The sequence below is a fragment of the Aedes aegypti genome, chromosome 3 (genome assembly GCF_002204515.2).
Source record: "Aedes aegypti strain LVP_AGWG chromosome 3, AaegL5.0 Primary Assembly, whole genome shotgun sequence".
NCBI lineage: Eukaryota > Metazoa > Arthropoda > Insecta > Diptera > Culicidae > Aedes > Aedes aegypti.
The window spans coordinates 24,053,332-24,076,736 of NC_035109.1; the positions used below are offsets into that span (position 1 = coordinate 24,053,332).

The 23,405-nt window shown below is 37.2% G+C and overlaps 1 protein-coding gene across 1 annotated transcript in view; it reads left to right on the forward strand.

The window, feature by feature from the left end:
* LOC5576657 (G patch domain and KOW motifs-containing protein) overlaps positions 1-7,216 on the forward strand; it is a 117,569-nt gene extending 110,353 nt beyond the window's left edge. Inside the window, exons 3-4 of the mRNA XM_001656141.2 lie at positions 6,315-6,447; positions 6,527-7,216. Of these exons, the coding sequence (XP_001656191.2) occupies positions 6,315-6,447; positions 6,527-7,143 (750 nt within the window). The 3' untranslated portion in view covers positions 7,144-7,216. The remainder of the gene's footprint in view (positions 1-6,314; positions 6,448-6,526) is intronic.
* The last annotated feature ends 16,189 nt before the right edge of the window (positions 7,217-23,405 follow it).

A 23,405-nucleotide genomic window follows, 5' to 3' on the forward strand; every position in this document is an offset into this window, starting at 1 on the left:
TATATTAGCATTGTGAAGTCTCTCAAGAACTGTTATTAACTTATTCTTACAATCCTTTAAATCTTTTCCAGCAATTAACACATCGTCTAAGTAAACTGAGACATGCTGAATTCCCTTTAGAACCTGGTCCATCACTTGTTGAAAAATTGCAGCACTTGATGATGCACCCTGTGGCAAACGATTGTATCTATAAAGTCCTTTGATAGTATTTATCACCATAAATCTTTTTGATCCTTCCGATAATGATAGTTGGGTATAAGCGCCCTCAAGATCTAATGAACAGAAAATTTACATCCTGCCAAACCAGCAAAAACATCTTGAGCAGTTGGTAAAGGATAAGTATTTGGAATAATAAACTTGTTAATGGACACTTTACAATCTATTACCAATCGTGTTTCATTATTTTTCTTCATCACCACTATTACAGGGGAAGCCCATTCACTCGTCTTTACTGGTGTTATAACCTTTTCACTTTCCAATTTCGAAAGATATTCCAGAACTTTATCAAGCAATCTATACGGCACGTCATAAGCTTTCTTAAAAATTGGAACTTCAGATTTCAAAACCAAATCTGCTTCAAAGCCCAAAATTGGAGAAGAAAAATCCTTGATAAAAACATCTTTGTATCTGCGATCACGGACAGTAGATGACGAGGGCAATCCTTTCGGAATGGAGGATCCCTGCTTCGGCGGCCAATTCCTCTTCGGAATGCCAGGGATGATCGGCCAATTCCTTCTCCTGAAGGAATGCCTGGGGTGTCGATAGCTCAGACTGTGAATATGATTTCTTAACAACAGTCCTGAAAAGGACTACTAGCTGGGCTGCTTCGGTGAGAGAAACGCTTTGGGTATCGGTTTTCGAACTACGACGGTTTATTCGCGTGCCATACAACGGCTAGAAACTGAATGAATATATCTGTGCACGCAAGCTCCTTAAGTAGGCTGCAGGTAGAAGGACTCATTGCATGCACAGTGAAATGGCTTCGGTGGGAAATTTCCACTGTCTTATGTACTGGATGCTGCAATCGGTGGTCCGGGTGGTGTGATGATGGAGAGCTCAAGCTGGTCGGTCGGGTTGCGTCAAGTAGTGTGTGTGTGGTTCAGGTAGGAAAGGGTGTTTGTTAGTGGTGGTAGCCGAAATACTCGCGGCGACTCGAGGTTATTTACATGAATGGGAATAGGGGGGAATGGATTACATAGACAGGATCAACAACAGGGTGAAAACGATGACTGAACTGATCAGGGTTGAAATGTTGCACACCGTTCGCGTTGTGCGTGAACAGTATCCAATCTTGATTTCATCAATAATTGCTTGGCTTGGCTCATTGAAACTAATAGCATTCACAAAAAAAATCCTCCAATCCGGGTAAAACACATCTAGCCATGGCCTTCCTAATAAAGGAGTAAAATAATTGTTGCAATTCAGGACCAAAAGCTTCAAATTTGTTGAAGTTCCTTTAAAATTAACTAAAACCTCAACTTCTCCCTCTATCACAAGACTGGAGCCATTAACAACAATCAAATTTCTTTTACTTTTTGATAAAACTTTTGTAAAATTGTCAAAATATTGCATTCTACTCATTACAGTCACAGAAGAGCCACAATCCACCTCCATATCAAACATAACATTATCTATTTCTACTTTTAAAAGACAAGGTTCACTTATTTTACCAATACACGATACATGCATACATTGAAGAACATTCTTTTTCTCACCATCCGCATCATTTTCACTATCAGAATCCGTTCGCATCCTATTCACCATATCGCTCAAAAACTCGTCCGGGTTCGATCCTGAAGTATTTGGATCAATCATGTGCACGGCATCTCTGTGCATGTTCTTCAGTTTGCAGCACTTCCGCTTAATATGTCCCTTGACACCACAAAAATCGCATACCATTTGGGAGTAATCAGGCCGGCCATATTGACGACTCCTTTCTTGTCCTTGGTTTCGCGATTGCCTATTTTGCCATTGCCTTTGTTTCCAACCTTCTTTTTGATATGGAGTATACCCTAATCTGCTCTTGACTGGTCCACGATTTCGATCAACCCCTGAACTTCCCGCCATCTCTATTGTAGCTGCTAAATTTTTTAGTCTTGCCCCAGGGAAACCAGTAGCCTTTAAAGCCGCTATTTGATCCGCACCGTTGCTATACTCCATGTTTTTCGCATTATTTTTGGCAATTTCCCAAGTTGCAATTAACTTTTCCGCTGTTTCCAACGTTAGGTTTTCTTCGTTTAGCAATCTCTGCTGAAGAGATTTGTCCCGTATGCCAGCGACGATGCGATCACGAATAGCTAATTGCTTAAAGTTTTCAAAATTACAAAACTCGACCTGAAGCTTAACAGACAACACGAAATCCTCTAGCGATTCATCCGGCTGTTGCACTCTCAAATTAAACTTCAGTCTTTGTACAAGGTCGGATTCCGTTTTGTCCAGCCTTGCCTTCAATTTAGAAAGCATTTCTGTATAAAGAACTTCTGCTAAATTACTATTGGGGAATAACAGTTTAAGTTCCCTGAAAATTATAGGGCCACTCAATGTTATAAAATGGTCCCGTTTATCTTCGTCAGGAATTTTGTTCATACTGAAAAAGAAGCCCAAACGTTCAATACAGTCCCCAAAGGAATTTCCCTTGCGAAAAGGTTCTAGGGTACAATTCATATTGGACTGAGACATGTTAATATTAAAGTTGCAGAAAATGGTTACCACTGGTAAGTAAACCGATGATTTCAGTGATAGAAAAACGTTTTCTGATGTAATTTACTGGCTCCCAAAAGTAAAAAGGAGAAAAAAAAAACTCACCGGAAGGCCCTTCAGCCTTTGCTGATCTGGTTTAGGGGCAGAGTTTCGCTACTCGCGGTCTTCGCCCTTCGGCAACCTCGCAAGCCGTCAGTTGACGTCGTGTTTTTTTTTTGGATCTGCCTGAGCAGGAGCTGCCAACAAGATGGACCAAAACCAGCAGACGATCGAATTTGAATCACCCTAATTATGCTGAAGAGGTCGTGGAACACCAGCACCAGCAATCCAGCGCGCAGTAATGGATACTCCAGTAGGTGGCCGGAAGCACTATCTTACCAATTTGGATTAACAATCTTTCGCAATTTGCCTGCGGATGTCATTCACCAAGAAAAATGAACGATGTCACCAAAGATTTCGGCAAATTTTCTTCCAGTGCGATGGCGTCTATACCTGCGTCTAACGTACTAGGAAAACCGCCGCCAGGATGGTGCCCGCCTAAACTGTTTCGCTCGTGATGAAAATTAACCGCTCTGCTATTGGATGAAATGGCTGCTTCGTCGATCACCTAATCGCTTCACTTTCCAGCACCTAGTCACTTTTTCACTCGTCGCCGACTGATATGTCTGTGTACTAAGGTCACTGACCGAGATAGTACCCAATCGAGGGAATTTTAGCGTAATGGTGTTTTTGAAATAAATAGTTCGAACTGGTTCAGTTGAGCTCTCAGTAATAACTGATCTTATCTTTTATTTTAAAATTCGATCAGACCTTCGTCTGCTAGATCATTTGACAACTGATCGTATTCTATCGGCTCCCGTTAAACGGAATATCTTCGTGCGTTGCACTCTTAATTCTCTACACTGTAAACCTGGCATTACCCTTTAAGCTTAGCTTAGCTTAGCTTAGCTTAGACTGACTACACATATCAATGGTTGCTATTCCGTGATTGACCGAAGTCAGTGAAAATGCACAAAGAATCAACTAGAAGTTCGGCTGGGATTGGCCATAATCTTCTTCAGTGTGCATAATTCAGTGCCTCTATTTATACAAGGTCAATAACGGCGCCGGCCACGTCCTTGCAGTCAGGTGGGATTGAGGGAAGGAATGCTAGTGTGTAACCTTTGCTATTTGGAGACCGTGTTTGCCTCTGCATCTCCACAAAGGTTACTAGGAGGGATGTTTGTTAATGGGGAGGATCGTTGGGTCAAAGGATTCACTTTGATAAGTGATTAGACCATGATAAATAGTTATTTGTCAAACATAAATATGCTTTTATGAAAATATAATATTTTCATTTGATATTAACAATTTCTATGTAGAGGAAAATTATGCCGACACTTGAGGTGACGAACCATTCAAAGTTTGTTGAACAAATACCTAAATGTAACATTCCTACAGCTGTCAGGACGAAAGCATGTGTTATTATATTTTACTTATTTTAAAAGAAACAAAAACTCAATTGTCTGGAACATCATAGAACACTCTTATTCTTATGCCGACACTTACAGTGGCGAACCATCCAAAGTATGTTGAATAAAGTGAACCTTTCGCAAGTCTACACTTGTAGTGTCGAACCATTCAAAGTTTTTTTTAATTACAAAAATAAAGATAAAAAGAAATGAGTGTTTTGAAAACAAAAAAATGTTAAACATAAATACTTCATGAATTAGAGTTTATGTCGACACTCACAGTGACGAACAATTCATAGTTTGTTGGAAAATCATATTTACGTCCTACCGTTGTATCGGTTAAATGTGCATTCATACATATTTTATAGATTAGAAATAGTAGCATGAAACGAGCTCACCAATTGATCCGTCATCCTTGACTGAGCAGCAACAATCCACTTTCAGCTTAACTCGTTTGCTCGGCTATATAAAAGCACTCAGAGAAAATAGGCGCACGACTCGAGAGGGAAAACAGCTGACGACTGCTCGGGCTTTCTTGACGCACTGCCAAGGTCGAAGATCAAACAGAACTAACCGATCGCGGAACTTTTTCACTTCACTCGACCGACGCGCGACATGTTCGATCCTGCCCTCGTCACCCGCTCCCACAGGAGCAAGCGTCAAGGTCAAAATATCAAACAGAACTCGCAAAACCGAACTGTCCTGCTTGGGCTTCACAAAGCACTCTGTAAACCTGGCATTACCCTTTAAGGTGTAAAAAGTACCCTCTATTTTCTGATATATGAAGCTGTCAAAATAAAGGGTAGTTCAAAATTTTGCATAGTGGGTAAATTTTGCCCATTTGTAAGTTCCGATGGTTTACCCTTTAATGAGTGAAAAAATTCTTAAGATATTTTGGCGGATGCTGTCAGTCCGTTATGTTTCATTGTAACTAAAGTCGCATCTGGGTCGTTGATATTGGAGGAGTATCTAGAATTTCAGGTGAGTCCAAAATCGAAAAACATTATCCATCTCATTTCTTCGCTGTTGTTTTTACAGAATAGATTGGGGAACCAAAAACTTCGTTGCTGTTCGTTCAGTTAGGAGCATGATACCAGATAGGAAACTGCGGCCAAACGCCCGATAGCCGGTCGTGACACGCAGCATCCCAGAAGAAATTTTACATTACTTTTATATATAACTTGATGCTAATATCAAACAAAAGCAATATTTATTGAACTTAATAAAGTGCAAAACTGCTGTATGTTTTTTGTCCCTTATTCATTATTATTATTCATAAATTGATTTCGAAGAATTATTATAAGTCGTAAAACTAGAAAAAGAGTAAAATTTACTCTCTTCCCTAACTGAATTCATTTCGAATAGTGGGTAAAATTTACTCGTTAGATTGACGTACAAGCCGTTTACTCTTTAATGGGTACAGTCCCTTTACTCTTTTTATGAGTTAAACTAGTTTCTCTCAAAGAGGGTACTTTTTTACCCTTTAAAGGGTACTTTAGTCTTACAGTGATAATGAACATTTCAGAATATAAGCCATTTTATGAGACGTTTCGAATCATATGGTTTCCGTTTGTTTACCAGCTTTGAAAGTTTCTGGCGGGCCGATTTATTTACGTTTCTTCTAGCGCTACATTTGGAAGGAGCTTATTCAACAATGGCGCTGGTGGCAGTGTAACAAAGTTTTTAATTTTCGCATGTAAAATTGAAATCAGCAGCCAGAGAAGATATTTTTCATTTACAGGTAACATAATACATGGCAACCGAGTAGAAACATGCGCTGAAAGAGACGGGGACATCATCGCCAACAAAAATGTGACCCGCGCCATTCAGATATCAGGCTAGTTTTTTGAACAACAACAATGAGCGGCCCGCCAGAAAACGTCATTCGAACGTCTCGTAAAATGGCTTATGCACTTTTCTTACACGCTAATAATAATCACTTAAAAAAAAAGTATGTATTAAGCCTTATATACATTAAGAAATAGTTACACACTATGCATTAGCAGTCCACGACTTTGGAATGATCTAGAAAACATCAAATTACTATCAATATATGTTTCGCATGCATTCCAGTCGGCTGGAAAATTATTGAATGTATAGTTTAAACAACTCGTCCTATTTACTATCATTAATATGATATTTTTCTCTTTCTTTTCCTTTCAGGTTGAAAGTTTAGACGAGGAAAATGCTCGAGTGGTGGTTCGGTTTTCCATAGGTGGAGGTCAGGAGTCGCTCAATGAATATCTTCTGCAGTTGGTTTCCAACGCCGAATACAAGAAATATTCCAAGGTTTTGAGTGAGTTCTGTTTTATAAGAATACACTTTCGTTAGAAAAGAAACACTTTTTCACGTATTTTTCATTTTCCATTTCCCAGACAACGCCAAATACGAAGAGTTCAAAAACCGTACGACCGATACCAAAACTGCCATCAAAGAGGAAAAATCATCAGCGGATCACAAAATCATCAAGCGTGATCCATCGGCTTCGCCGTCACCCCCGCGGCCTTCTTCCTCCGCCAAATCTCAGCCATCGCGATCACACCGGGACGACTACGATCGTCGGGAACGCTCGCCGGACACACGTGCCGAAGATCGTCGGCAGTATCGTCAGGATCGACACGATCGCAACGATCAAAGTCGTCGCGATCGACGAAGTCCCGCTCGGGAAGATCGCCGCCGGCAGGACGATCGACAGCGTCGGCGACCAACCAGCAGCAGCAGCAGTGACGACGCTTCCGACTCGGATGAATCGAACGATCGCGATCGCGATCGGCATCACCACCACCGGCACAAATCGTCCTCGTCGACATCTTCTTACGCGCGAACGTCCTCCGGGACGAAAAAGAAGTCCCACAAGTACAAGCAACGGCGGGATCATTCGCGGGAGCGCGATCGCGATCGGGGCCATTCCTCCGACGAGGACGATCGGCACCACAAGAAGAAGACCAAAAAGAGCAAGAAACAACGAAGTCGATCGCGGAGTCGACGATAGGCGGGTGCGTGCGTGGTGTGGTGGCCGTTTTTCCTAGCGAAGTATGTAATAAATTGATGCAAATAATTGCGGACACAAGACTATGCTTAATCATCCGAAAAATTCCTTCCGATTGGATGAATACCAAAAGTAAGCGAAAGTGTACAGATGGTGCCAGGCGATGAAAGCGAGAAACGGTCGGGCGACTGGGATCAGTGTGCATGCGACACGAGGTAATTAAAAAACATTTAAGATTGTTGGACGATTGCCCAAGTCTGCTATTGCAACGATGCAATAGTAGAGTAGGAAGCAGTGATGGCAAATATAGGTTTGCTTAATACTAGAGATTCATGGAATTACCAAGTTACTCCACGACCACTAATTTTCCAGATTTTAATCAGAAATCTGTAGATTACTTTGTTTAGCTCCACGAGTAAGAAGGGGTTATACCGACTTGAAACAGTGGGTGGGATAAGCGATGGGCGGTATTAAATCTATTTTTATCACTCGATTTTTTGTTTCGATTCGAAAGGATGAAATTGATTAGATTTTTTTTTATGAGTTGATGATGTTCATAATGATGATAATCTATTGTAGCAAGGAATCTGTCTTTAGCCCTGGAATAATCTGAATACCGAAATGATCAAGCTTGTAGGTACTGTTGTTTGTGAGCTAGCCCTCGATTTATAGAATACTTCCAATTAGAGTGTCCATTGCCCGTCCCTTTTGCTAGTCCCGGGATTCGGGACAAAAATTGATGCTTGTCCCGGGAAATCCCGGGATTTTTCAGATTTTCAATAAAACCTGTATTTTTGTTTTTTTGTACACCTGTATTTTTGAGTGTATTTTATTTGAGGAGAAAATAAAAAAAAATCCGAGATAAGTAGTTAATTACACATTTAATTTATTTCTATATGACTTTTATTATTCTGAACAAAAGTAAAAGCTAACTTTGCCTTATTACAATTTTGCTGGTGGTTTCTATCAATTCTCTATAATATAAATGAAAATATGGTGAACATTAGAGTCATAATGTTAAGCAATTTCAAAAACACAAAAAAAGTCATCAAAAATTTGAAGAATTAAACAAAAGTTTTATGATCATTCTAGTAGATTGTAGTAGAGCATGCTTAATGTTAATAGGCTAATATTTTCAAAGCTAAACAATCACTTCGACATCTGGTGGCTAGTACGAGAACCGTCAGGTTGAGTTGGGAACGCGGCGTGTGCAGCATAGGAAGGAGCACATATTTTACCGGAATAGTTATTTTGTAGACGGTCAGAGAGCATTGATGAACATGATAAACTTTTTTTTCCTTTGAAAACGTACAGATCCGGTTAGTGCTCATGTTCGATTAGTGGGATAAAATTGAATAATTGGTGTTTGGTAACATAGGTTATAAACTTCCGTATTCTTTGTTAGTGATTAAATTTGTTGTGGAATCATGCGTATCGCAAGAATAAAGGGTTAAAATGATTATGCCAATCAAAAATAGTTCAATAATCAATTAATAGTGTCCTAATTTTTGAATTCAAATTTTGCATATTGGACGTAAACAAACATTTTCAGTGACATTTCTCTCCATCTTCCCGAGTGACCTCTATGATGGTGGCGCATTATATTTGCCTATAACGGAAAATTATTGTCAGATGTCAATGTGTACCTTCACATTAGCTTTCTTAGCCTAGGCTTATCGAAACGGATTTATTGAAAAAAAAAATATACAAATATTCACAACTAGACAAATATGTTTGCCTTATTCGTTAATTTGATCTCTTCATGATATTAAGGTGAAGATGAATCGGAGCCGAACCTCAAATCTTAAATCTTCAGGAGCACAAAACTGGATAACCAGACAACCATTCGCGCTGAAAATTCGATCGGTTGGTCACCACCAGCGGGTGGTGGTTTTAGCACAGACGATAGTCTGATTGTCTAGATGTGTGCTCTTGGAAATTCAAGGTTTGACTTCGATGCATCTTCATCTTAATGTTCAATTCATTCACTTCCATTTATAGTGCATTTCTATTTAATCGAATAAAGCTTGAGTGAAGAAAAATTCCATTGTTTTGCAATTAACTTAAACGGTTTTAATCAACGTTTATATTCATTTCGGAATTCCCGGGACGTCAGTTCTTAAGGACTGTTCATTTTATAAAGTGGACACTTTGTTTATATAATATCTTTTTTATTAATTGATAAATTCGAAATCGGTTTTCTGTGCATCGTTCAACTATTATTCTACAATGCTATGAAAATATAATATCTTAGAAAATGCTTTAGGTTGAAAAGCTAAATAGTTTTTCCAAAAACTCCTAAGAAAAGCTGTTCGTCAAAGTTTAACATTATTTTTCGTAAAACAAAAATCATAATTTTTATGAACAAATTGTATATTTGTATTCTTTACTATTCTACTAAAGATAAAGCTTTGAAAAAATCAATTATATTCCACCATTCTCTGACATTAGGCAACATTAGTGGTTTACCCATTTATGGCCAAGTTTGCTGATACACCATCCTTTCACTCCCAGTAAAAGAGAAAAGTAAAAAGCGTGTTCAAAACTAGTTTGGTTTACTAAAGAAACTATATTTGTACAAACGAAAGCTAAATCGTGCGTTCAAACAATAGTTTTAAGTACAAATTTTACTGTTTATGGTAGTTTTACCAAAAAGTCTCATACTTTTAAAATCATGTACGCATATTTATCGATCTACAGCAAATTGTAAATGGTTTTCTCCGAATATTTCAATTGGTATTCTCAGAATAACATATTATGAAAATAATATGTGGAAAATAAAACCGATTTTATTACAGCAGTGTTGCCAATTTTGATGATTGTCAATGTACTTTGAAAAGTCTTCTATGAACAAAGCAATTGTGTTTCTTTTGTGCTTTAAATGTGGCGTGGGGACTAAATAAGTAACTCTATGAAGGCGTAAGTTATTTTTCATAATAATACTTTATTAAGACTTCCGTCAGGACGTACTCTCAACCAAAAAATTCTACTCATATCAGTTCTCTTCAAATTTCAAATAGTTTTCTCAAAAAATATAGGGGAAAAATGATATTATTATATCTGTAAAACTGTTGTTCCAAAAATGTCTTGATTTTTTCCATCAGGCTTCTGATTGATGATGCTTTCGAAGAACAAGCCTTTTTTGAAAATAAAAAATATAAATTGTCGAATTTTTTTAGCCATTTTCTAACAATCATTAATTTTGATAACCTCCAAAAATCGACCGTTCAAATCGTTGTTCCATATTCGTGAGAAATTTAATTATTGTGGAGAACTTTCATTATCACAACATTGTACAATACTAGTCGAACGATGTGCAGAAAACCGATTGAAATTTCATTGATAAATTAAAAAGACACAGCATGCACAAGGTGTCCACTTTATAAAATGAACAGTCCTTATTTCCCGGGAAACGGAAAATCCCGAAATTCGTCAAATCCCGGGATTTTTTGTCCCGGGACGGACACTCTACTTCCAATAGATCAGTGGCGCGGGAAGTGGGTAGGACAGGTAGGACATGTCCTACGCACAAAAATACCTGGGTAGGACAGTCAATGGATTGTAACAATTTTTTACAGCCAGCCGTAGATGTATTTCTTGACGAATGACTGGATTGCAGGAAGAACTATCAAGCAATTTTTAAAGAATCGTTAGAGCAATTTATGGATTAACCCAAGACCGGTAGCATCGTGTACTGAGTATATGTATCTTAAACAAAGCTCGCTTGTTATACACAGCACTAGTGTAGTACTGCTTTCTCAAGTCATTCTTAAGGAAGAAGCTGTTGACGATCTGTTGAGCAATTCCTACAGAACTCCCGAAGCACATTTCATAGAAATTCTCTGCATTACCACAAGACATTCTTGATGAATTCTTAGAAAATGATAAGATTTTTCATTTTCCATGATTCATCAAAAATAGAGTAGGGGCAATGGGGGCAATATGAATATACGGGGCAATATGAGCCACCCCGGTTTTGACCTCAAAAACAGTGTTATAATGTCTAGTGTTATTATCATCTGCTAAAGGATGGCTCAAATAGCCACCACAATAAAAACCGTAAGAATATTCGTTTGAACACTCAAGATATTTACAAAAATGTACAAATTTGTCCTTCGTCATGAAAAGCTTATAATTTTGGCAGTTTTTAATTAAGCCTATAAGACAATTATATTTATAATTCTGGTTAATTTTACCAATCCTTGGAAACTTCTGATTATAATGAACAGTTCGGGAGTGAAATTAGATTTGTTCGTAAACAAAATTATTGAAAAACAATATATTATTTTCAAGATGAAGGAGCGGGGCAAAATGAGCCACCTAGATTTAAGCAAAACAAACGATGTTTTGAACATAAAAATGCATTGTCTAAACATACCAGATTATTTTTTTACTGCATAGTTATCTTTATTTATTTATTTATTTGGTACTCCGTCTTCAGTTAAACTGTACAGACTGTTTTAACTCGATAATTTTGCCTTAAAACTATATCGTAAAACATAAATCATAAACATGGTACAAAAACTTTCAACTTATAACATGTGTTCAATCACATTCATATTGGCACCGAGAAATTATAACAAAACTGAACAATAACTACGTAAACAAGCTCACAAAAATCTTTACGCATAACACATCATCACATTTTGTTCATACATAAATAATGATTACAAAAACAAATATTCCTAATTGCTACTACATTGTCATGTTTCTTGTCGATGAAGGTTTCCACGGATTTTTATTTCTATAAACGAATTCTCGAAATGTTACTCCGTGCGGCCAAGTGGTACCAGTCATGGCTAACAGCTTCCATCGTTTGGGCAGCACTATTCTAAAGGAGATGTAGTCCAGATCCTCGCAGTTTTTCCAGTTAGGTACTAGTTTGGTTACATCCATACACTCGGGTTCTGGAGCACAAAGCGATTGGGATACCAAACAGGCAATTTCTTTCTCTGTTACGTGTCGGTCGATATTCGTTAAGAGCAGCGAAAACGTATCCTCACGGTTCTCTATAGACGAGCGCGATCATTCGGATGTACACACATTTGATCTGCTCAACGAGTCAATTGGTGTTGAATGCCGTTGTTGTCGTTGTAGTGAAGCAGGAGCCGATGATGAAGCGATGGCTTTGGAAAGTTCCGTGATCGAATCATTTATGGCATTGACTTGCGATTTCAGTGCTTCTAGATCAACTGTAATTGGATCTTTATCGGCCGGTTGAGCGTTGCTTGATTCTGGAATATGATCTCTTGCCTTGCAGAACTCGATCATGCAGTCATCACTAATCCAAACGATATTCTTAGAGAGGGCACATAAATTGTTTTCGGTTACTCCAACACACGCAGCGTGAAACTTTCTGGCGCATTTACCTTCACAAACAGTATACAGGCATTTCATAAAGTCTATGTCTGTGGAACATTTCTTGCATGGAGTTGCAATTGCCGATTCACTTAAGGCTTCTGCTGTGGCACTATCAGTTTTTCGATAATTTGCAAACTTCCAGTTACTGAAACACTAATCTTCCGAGTACAGTGGTTACAAACAGCAATAACAAGCAACAGGAACGTATTCAAACGATTTATAGACAATGTTTTGCGTACTAAACATAATCGAAATACGGAGCAATAAAAAATCGTCACGGTTTATCGTAAACACACATACACATGCACCATTACAAGTGGAACACTTTGCTAGAAAATACGTTGAACCAAGTATTGCAATTTAGGGCCCTATTTTATAAGTCGAGTCGACCAAAAACGACTCGACTGGAGTCACTGTCGACCAAAAATGTTGCTCGACTCGGCTTTGTCACTCGAGTTTTTCGACAGCCCTCACTCTATGTGACTGGATTACTATGGGAGTCGACGGGTGACATCTGAAATATGCATGCTTACTTTGATCGACAGTAATTACAGACGAGTCACTTGAATCAGCTCGATTTACAAAATAGACCCCTTAGTACTAGTATAAGATGGTTGTTTTACTATGTATTGTGTATCTTTAAAAAATAAGCCGCTAGAATCAATAATTTCAAGTAAAGCTAATACAATTTTCTTTCCAATAATGTACTCTTCACAACTAACTCTTCTCTATACTGTTTTAAATAAAAATCATTCGATTGAATGAGGTGGCTCATACTGCCCCGTAGGGTGGCTCATAATGCCCCATATGGTTGGTGACCACGTAGAAAAACATGGTTTTCCAAAAAGTTCCTGAAATAATTTGCAAGTTGATGTTAACATTAATTATCGACGTAACATGGAAGATAACATTATATAGTACAAGTCACTTGCATTTAAATCATATTTTTCGCTGTTTTTCTATGCATTCCATGACGTTTTCCTTAGGCGGCCCATATTGCCCCGATCACCCCTATTTTTTTCATCTATTCTTCTTTCTGGCGTTACATCCCAAATATGACAAATCCTTGTTCTCATCTGTTCTTAAACGCACTTCGACAGTTATTAATCGAGAGCTTGTTTTGCCAATTAGCCAGTTTTGCATGTATCTATCGCATGAAAGGTACGAAGACTCTATGCCCAAGGAAGTCGAGAAAATGTCCTTTACGAAAAGATCTTCAACCGGCGGCATTCAAACCCACGAAACTCAGCTTGGTCTTTCTGAGTAGCTGCTTCGGCTACCTAGGTTCATAAAAAGAGAGAATATTGTGAAGAATTTTTGTCGGAAACATTAGAAATGCTTGCAGAATTGTTGGAGAAATTCCAACGAAATATTAGATGGAGTTCCTGCACGTTGAACCATTTACCAATAAAATTTAGATTTTGAAGTAGAGTTGCAATTATTGCCTGAAAGTTTCTAGATTCGGTGATATCAAATTTATACCATTGCTATGAATCGCAAATCAAATTGAGTGGATATCATTATTCATCATATTTTCCAATGACGACTAAGAATAGAAATAGATGTGCTTATTCTGCGCGGCGTGTGAGGTGAGACGAGTCGAATGAGGTGACAATTGTCGACTCGCTCCCATTTGATTAACATTAGTCGTCTCACGTCACTCGAGGTGAGAGCGACTCGTCTCGATTCACACGCCGCGCAGAATAAGCACGAGAGAATAGAAACTTTAGAGACAACTTTCCTGAAAAAAGAGACCAAACATGAATCAAAAAGAGATCAGAAAGCGACTAATAAGAATCCAAGATAACGAAACAGAAACCTAATAGGAACCTGGAGATAAAATTATTTCTTATCAGATATTTCTCTGATAATATTTGAAACATACTTTTTCGGGAATTTCTCATGACATTACGACAAGTATTACTACTCGTATTTCTGTATGAATTTCTACATTATTTGCTCCAGGAATTGATTCAAGTAGAAATATTTGCTCGAAGATTTCTCCAAGAGTTCATTTCGTGATATTTATGGAATTTCTAAGGATCCTTAAATTTCGGTTTAGGAAATGAGGAAATCTACTAAAGATAGCTACAGTAATTACCTTCCTCCAAAGATTCTTCAGATTTTTTTTTTTTTCAAGAAAGTAATCCAAGAATTTATTCAATGATTCAATCATCCAACTCAAAGATTCTCGTTAAGAACATTTGCAAGAATTCAAACAGTATTTTATCCAGGCATTTTCCACAAAGTTGTCGTTCAAATTTGCTTTAAGATTCTTTCAGGAATTCTTCCATGAAACTTTTGAGAATTTTCTAAAATCTTAAAAAAAATCGGCTTTATTTCAGGGTCGCCTCCAAGAAAGTGTCATGATTTTTTTTTCAGATATTAATAGATTTTTTCATATATCTTGGGATGAGTTTCAAATATAAAACTCTAAATAATATCTGATGAATCCTGATTGAGTTCTAGAGTAACCCTTGAATAACTCCCACAAGGTTGGGTGTAAGAACTTCTAGACTATCGAGGAAATCTTTGAGGAATTCCTAAGCAAATTGCTAGTTGCTATCCTACAGGAATTCCTTGAAAACTATTGGATGGGTTTCCTAAAAAATTGTATAGGACAGAGCGGAAGAATCATTAAAATGATTACAGAAGTATTATCTGGTGTGAAATCCTAAATAAAGAAATTTTAAGTGAGTAAGAAATTTTAAGTAAGATTCTACATAAAAAAATATTTGCAAGATATGTAGGATAAAACTTTGAATTACTACAGCAATTCCTGTGTGAATGTAGATGAGTTATTGTAGGAAATAAAACGAAAATGCTAGGAAAAATGCTTCAAAATCTTTGAAATGAACCTTTCTGGATTTTCTTGGAAAAACTCTTGTAAACTCTCTCCTAAGGAAACAACTAGGACAACCCATAAAGGTGATAGTCGACAAATATCTGGAGCTATTACTGAGAATTACTTTCACCATAATCCATAAATTACTGAAGCATCAAAGTGTTTGAGGATTTCCATGTAGTAAATTATTAAATAATTCCTCTAAGCATCTCTTGATACACCGATGGATGATTTCCTTGTAGAATAAGTGAGGGAATCTGAAGAGGGATTTCTGGAGGAATCTCTAAAGAAGCCGTTTAAAATATGCAAGGAGGGATCTCTAAAGAAGCTCTTTCTCGAATAAAAGAATAAATTCTAAAAAAATGTGAAATAGATGCGTAATAGTCTCTGATTTTTTTTTTTCTAGAGCTGTTAAATTTAGCAGCAGGATTCACTGCAAGCAAAATAAGGAAGAAAGTGACTTAAGCTACCATTTTGATTAAAATACGAACTTTAGAGACCTACTGTCAAAATGCATTATTAGGTCTCTTACAAGAGATCCGCTTACAGTTGCAAGCTCTGTTAAGAAACCTTTCGAATCTTTATTGCAAAACTCTGCGAAGAATACAAAGAAAAAAAAAACAAATTCACTGCATTTTTATGTTTTCATAGGGAAATTATAGAACAATATCAGCTGTTGAGTCTCGCAGTTAGTTCTAGTTTTTGTCAAGTCCGTCAAAAGTAAACTGGTTCGAAAAGGATATAAATTTTTATAATATATTAAATCACTTATGAAGTTGATCATATCAATAATCTTGAAGCTTGTGGTAATAACTGATATGAAAACAGTCACGTCATATTTTATGTCAAGGATTCCATAAATTTGAAAATTTTCTGAACTTCCTTAGACATGAATATTTTGCTTACGTTTGTCCTACCCATGGTTTTGAATTTGGCGCCTCTGCAATAGATGATGTCTAAGAGTCCACCCTTAAGCCACGAATTGTTAATAACAGGAAGGAGGCAGTTCCAGACTCCCTATCCAAATCGCTTGAATCGGGTAAACCCGTTGATGCCTCTCGTGCCCTGTCATGCAACACAATATCTATGTTCATGTAATATTTAATTAATTATAATTCATCTTATCTTTATTTGCGATTGATTTTATATATTCTCTTCTTTTTCTTTTATGGCGTTACGTCCCAACTGGGACAGAGCCTGCTTCTCAGATTAGTGTTCTTATGAGCACTTCCACAGTTATTAACTGAGAGCTTTCTTTGCCGATTGACCATTTTTGCATATGTATATCGTGTGGCAGGTACGAAGATACTCTATGCCCTGGGAATCGAGAAAATTTCCTTTACGAAAAGATCCTCGACCAGCGGGATTCGAACCCACGACCCTCAGCATGGTCATGCTGAATAGCTGCGCGTTTACCGCTACGGCTATCTGGGCCCCTATTTTATATATTCAATTCAATTCAATTTGTTTCATTACAAAATCAGTAAAAATATATTGAGCGTTCTTTTCTTCATGTTTTAATGACTTTATGTGGAAAACATTAGGTCCTTAATTGACGCATCAATTCTTCAATGTGCCTAATTTGACGCACTATGTTCCTTATTTGACGCACTAAAAATAATTGCTTAAGTTTAGAATTTACAAGAGAATTTAAATCTTGTAAAAGAGTAACGAATTTTTTAACATAAAGTGCACAAATTTGTAAAACTCTTTTAAAATCATTTTTGTTCATAACTTTTTACTTAAATTTTTAACATTTTCCATGTCTTCTACAAAATTGTTAATCATCTTAAAACGCATGTTTTTGATGAACATCGCACCTCTCTATCTCGTAAAGTAAAAGAATTATCAGTCGAAGTCGTTTAATAAGGCTTATTTGTTTGATAGTGAAAATCCATGCAAAGATGCTTATAGACAAAAATTTTTATCAACTACCGAAAGGGGAGATACGGTACTTTCAAGATTTGTAAAAGTTGTCTGCGCCATTTTGCGCCGAAGCCAGTTATAGAGGGTAAAACTAAACCTTAAAAAAAATGAGTAATTCATAAATAACTTTGTTACTTCAAAAGATAGGGTGATGATATGTTCAACAAAAACACGGGGTTTTCCATGACAAACAACTTTGTAGAAAACACAAAAAATGTTAAAAATCTTGGAAATAGGTTATGATAAAAAGTATGACTTTTAGGGGCCATTCACATACAACGGCATACATCTCAAAAAGTATAAGAGATAGAAAAATCGTGTCTTCGACAAAGTTGTTTCAAATTGCCAATTCTACAACTTTGCCGAAGACACCATATGTCTATCTAAATGTTTTGAAAAAATAGTTTTTCTATCTCACTGCTAGGTGGATTGATCACAAAACTTCTTGCATCAAAAGATGCGCTTTAATACACCAAGAAACTTCTCCGAACAAACTATATCGCTAAAATTAACGGTATGAGCGCTATTCAAAAAGCGCATGAAATCCAGAAAATAAAACACCGTGCGTTCCATCAAAATGTGGTCTTTGGCAAAGTTGTAGCTGGGAAGATTTCACATGAGAAGAGTTAGCTCACTTTTCCATATATTATTAGGACGAGCAGTTGGAGGACTTGCCTTTCTTATAGTAATTTCCATATAAATTTCAAATGGTGTGTGCACAACCAAATTTCCTCCAAATCACTTCTAATTTTGTGAGAATGATTTTTCTCAGAAATGACACCATTTAAGCATAGGGAGCAAAAACTTCAAAATTTGCATCAGTTTAGTATACGCGCAGCAATTCAAAAGACTAACTGAGAGTCCTGGGTTAGAATCCCGCCTATCGAGGATCTATTTGTTATGATTTGTTTCTCTATTTCCCAGGGCATATCAATCTTAGTATCAATATCAATCAAAGGTATCAATACACACATGCATAGATGGCAAAGAAAGTTCTCAGATAATAGTAGGGTCCTAAAGCCCTGTCCCAATTTTAGTCCCAAACGCTTAAGTTTAGGCCAAAAACACATGTTTACTCAATTTACTAATGTTTTCCGTTGGTTTAAGCCATGGGGCAGGACACTTAATAATATTGGTATTAATATCTCTTAATATTAATTAATATATATCAATCCATTAATATTTTCGAAACACATCGAGGTGGCTGTGACTTTTATGAAACAAAGACATCTGACGTTTCAAGATACCAACCTACCTGATGGACTCAAACACGGTGAGCTTTTATCTTTACTTTAAATCTTAATGTAATGCATATATTATTTATAATGTTGTAGGATCATTCACATTTCTGGGAGCGAATTCAAGCAGCGGTCGGTCTGTTGCCGAAACATATTATGAACATCCTTGATCTTCAAGGGTATTCTTCAAGCGGTGCTCTTGGGGAAATCCAAGAAACTGATGTTTCCCAAATCGAGAGCTAACCAAGAAACCGATTAAAAATTTCACTACAGATAATCATATCCAAGACGACCCCTGGAATTGATATTGGCGAGGCCAAAAGGATTCTAGCGGATGAATGTAATAATAAAGAAATTCATGATGCGAACTTGATTTTTCTGAACTTTAGCGGTGTTAAATTTAAAAAAATACGGCAGTTGGGAATAAGCACACCTTCAAAATAACTGATCAGTCGGGTGTCATAAAAATATCAAAAAATCAACGCTTATATGGATGATGACACAAGAGGTCGTATGAATAAACTGAGTAAAAGCTTTTACTTTACTCGAACCCGCCTGTCAGATAATTTTCTTGAGCGTTTACTCAAGTTGGTATGCTAAAACTGAGTACTTGAGCATTTACTTTTCGAACATCCAAATTGGTATGAATAAAGGGGAAAAAGCTGAGTAGATGCTCTGAAAATCCTGAGTCACCTGCTGACCATGCTCAGTTGAGATTTTCAAGCTTGAAAATTTAATTTAAAATAATATAAATGACGGAAGTACACGGAAGCTGAACCACATTATAATTAATTTCAATTAAATTCACGGAGGAATGGGTGGAGGAGTGCCGAAAACAGTAATTTTGGAGAAGTGTGATATAGGGTGGAAGTGAGGAAGTGTTGAAAGTCATTCTTAAATTGCACTAATTTTTCAATTTATAGGTACCTCCAATCTCAGTCCTTTTTTTAAATTTACTGCTAAAAAATCGTCAACGCATTTCTTCACATATATTTCTTAAATATCACAAGGAATTATTTCAAAAAGTGATCCAAGAACTCTTATAAAGATCCATAAACTGAAAAAAATATCTTTCTAAGGATAATTTGAGGGGTCCTTCCTCCATGTACCTGTATTGACAAATGGTCAGGTTGAAAAATACCACTGCACTTGCCACAGTACCTATTTACCTTTGCTTTCCACTACTCACACCTCTATTGCCATGTACTTCTCGAAACTTCCGTCTTTAATTTCTACGAAAATTTCTATATTTCAGAAATACTTTGAAGTATTTTTTTTCAGAAATTCCTGAAGGAATTCTTGAAGTAATATTTTTGGTAAGTTTCGAAATAGTTGCAGAATACATACTTGAGGTTTATTTGAAATTTAGTTATTAGCAGTACTAAGATATCTCTAAAACAATTCTCAAAACTTTTGGAGAACTTCCTGAAAATATTTATGAAGAAAATAAATAGATCTATAAGAATACTTAAAAAAAAAATCTTGAATTTTAGGGCATTTCTTAAGAATTGCTTGAAGAGTTCCTGGATGTAGTCACAGATAAATTTTTCTTCAAATATTCATAATAACTTTTTGAAAACGCTCGAACTTATTACTTATTTATGAATTATTTTCAAATATGTATAACTTTTCAAAAACTCCCATGCTTTCGGTGATATTACTGAGAAAATTGAAAGTTGGAAACCTTAAAGGTTCCTGCACGATTCCCTGAAAGAAACCTGAATAAATTTGTTCTGAGATAACTAGGGTTAAATCATTACTTGGGCTTTTCCATGATTCGCTTTGATCTGTTTTTTTTTTCTCAGCTGGATGATGTATATCATGACCAAATAAGAGCGCTGTAGCGTTTAAAAATTCGGGGCATCCCTTAGCCGAGTAGTAAGAGTCCGCGGTTACAAAGCAATGCCATACTGAAGAAGTCTAGGTTTGATTCCCGGTTGGTCCAGGATCTTTTCGTAATGGAAATTTCTTTGACTTCCCCTGGGCATGGAGTATAATCGTACTTGCCACACGATATACGAATGCGAAAGTGGCAACTTTGGCAAAGAAAGCTTTCAGTTAATAACTGTGGAAGTGCTCATAAGAACATAAGCTGAGAAGCAGGCTCAGTGGGGACATAATGGCAAGAAGAAAAAACTTTTTAAAATTAAAAAAAACCCTGTCGAAGTTAACCAAACATACAAAGAATAGGATCATCAACCATTTATTTTTTCAACAAGCAGGTCGTGACATATTTCTATCGACAATCTGTCCTTTTGAGCGACTATTTTTCGGTATGTTCGCTCATCGCACTGGTGGGTTTAACTACGGTGTCGTCTTTTTGTTCCGTGGCTCCTTCACTTGTTGCCAATCCACTTGTTGCAGCCGAATTGTCCGCGTGAGTTTTTGCCGGTTTCATATATTCTTCCTTGTTCAGTGTGACTTCCCGTTGATATTGAGGTGGGCCCATTTTGCCGAAGGGAACTTAATTTACTGCTGCTGGTGTTGACGCTCGTCAACTATGGAAATCGATTCGCAGAGATCGGCGTTGTCGATGCTTTTTGGTTTCTATTGTGCACAATTTCCGCTGGAGGCACAATTATCTGCTGGTTCGAATTCCGCTTAACGACCACCGATGAGAGCTAATTGGGAAGGACAGAAATAGTTATATTTCAGAATATCACAAGTGCAAAACACTTACCGTTGCGAACGTATCGGTTACCATAACACTGCGGCAGCAAAATCCTTAGTTGCGTGTCCCTCATATACCTTGCAGGTGGCACAGGATGGTTCATATTTGTCCCTGGTTCAATTTGATCGGGGTGTTTGGCTCGTTTGGCTTCATCAGCAGCCGGACAAACGGCAAAAGACGGGCAATTTCCTGGAAGGCACTTCTTTCATACCGCTGGGATTCCTCTTCGTAGCAAAAATCGCAAAAATCAGATTAATCAAAACAAAAACAACATTTTTGACAGAGTAAAAGCTAAGTTCGAAATTCGAACTTACTCTGAGCAAAGTACTGTTTTATTCATACGGTTTTGAGTAAATGCTCAGAGACTTTACTTTGGTCAAGTCAGGTTGAGCATGAGCAAGTACTCGGTTTTATTCATACGACCTAAGGTCATTACCGGTTATCTTCGGATCGTATAGGCCTTTTCATGTGACAGGTCCGTCTATGCATTTGTTTACATCGGTGGAAGACCGGTGCATACACGAGGCTGTCATTTTCATAGAAGAACTGTCAAAGAGCTTCCCGATCAGCTGTTTTGGAACGTCATGTGAATAGGCCTATTAGAAGATTTGCTCAACGAGAGCAGAAGAAATAATATTTGAGTTTATTTATGATACTATTCAATAAATAGTTATTTACAATGTATTTTCATTAGCTAATTCTGTATAATCCTTTATTACAACAATACACAACTTTCATAACGTTGGAGAGGGTGAGCTGTCCTTACGGTGAAACATGTCGGAATCCAAAGATGGCCGGCTCAATGGCCGACTTGTGCTAGTACTCACGTTTTCAAAGGCACTAAACTGGAGAAATAGTTGGCAAACGTTTCTGATCTTCTTATTTTAAGCTTTCTGCTAGTGCACAAAGCCAAAATAAAAAGTGCACTTTTGTTGGGTGTTTTCTTCACGAGATTTGTGCCTTTGAAGTTTTAGTGCAATGTAAGAAGTTGATTCCAAACGGTTTCACCTTAACAATGGATGGCTTGTGTCCATATTCACGATTTCAAAAGCACTAATCTGCAACAATAATGAACGTAAGATTTAGATCATCTCCTTCTTCTTGGCATTAACAGAGCCGGCTACTCAGCTTAGTGTTCTTATGAGCACTTCCACAGTTATTAACTGAGAGATTTCTTTGCGTCAGTTGCCATTTTTGCATTCGTATATCGGGTGGAAGCTACGATGATACTCTATGCCCAGCGCAGTGAAGGAAATTTCCATTATGAAAAGATCCTGAACCGACCGGAAATCCAACAGAAATCGTCAGCATAGCTTTGTTTTGTAGCCGCGGACTCTAAACACTCGGCTAAGGAAGGCCCCCTCGACGATCATCTACCCATATGTTTCGAAAATTCAATCGAGAGAAAACTCCCAACACACTAGATAATACCTTCAATATCAATTTAATATTATTAATATATATTAATATTGTAATACCAGATCAAGTGTCTTGCCCCATGGTTTAAGCTCAAAACACAATTTTTTAGATTTTGTCACATCCTTTGGCTTAAACTCAAATATTGGGTGTATTTTGTTTTCCGTGTTCCTTACGATATGTCAGATAGGAACAACCCCAGTGGTCGAACTAAAACCCCTGTGGTGTTTTTGTCGACTAAGCGAAGGTCAAACATGATCAAAAGTGTCAAGGTTCATTAATGGACCAAATTTTTAAATTAAAGTTCAAACATGATATAGCCATTTTTTGAGCGGGAAAAATTGCTAAAGTAGTTACAGTTACATGCTCTTTCGTGTTATTAAATAAAAACAAGATTTCATTAAAAATTTTAGGACCCAATTGTGGAAGAGCTGATAACACTAAGCAGAGAAGCACCAGGTTTTGTCCCAGTTAGAACGTAACGCCAGAGAAAAAAAAAGAAAATGTGAATTTCTTATAATAATTAGAGGTGCGAGAAAAAAAATCACGAGAAAACGAATTAGCAGCTTTAGCTATTTTTGTTGAAGATTTAATCCGGAAAATATTCATCTAGATTATTGAATTACCGGCAACCACTTCCACGCACCCCATGATCATAGTCATATGACCTATAATCAAGATCTGCATACTAACATTGCTAGTACCTTCTAAATATAAAATTCATTCATCAATTCGCACCGACTGCTTGCGATGTCGGTACGATCTTTTCTGTTGGTCATGATCAAGTTCACTTTTGCTTCGAGCCATG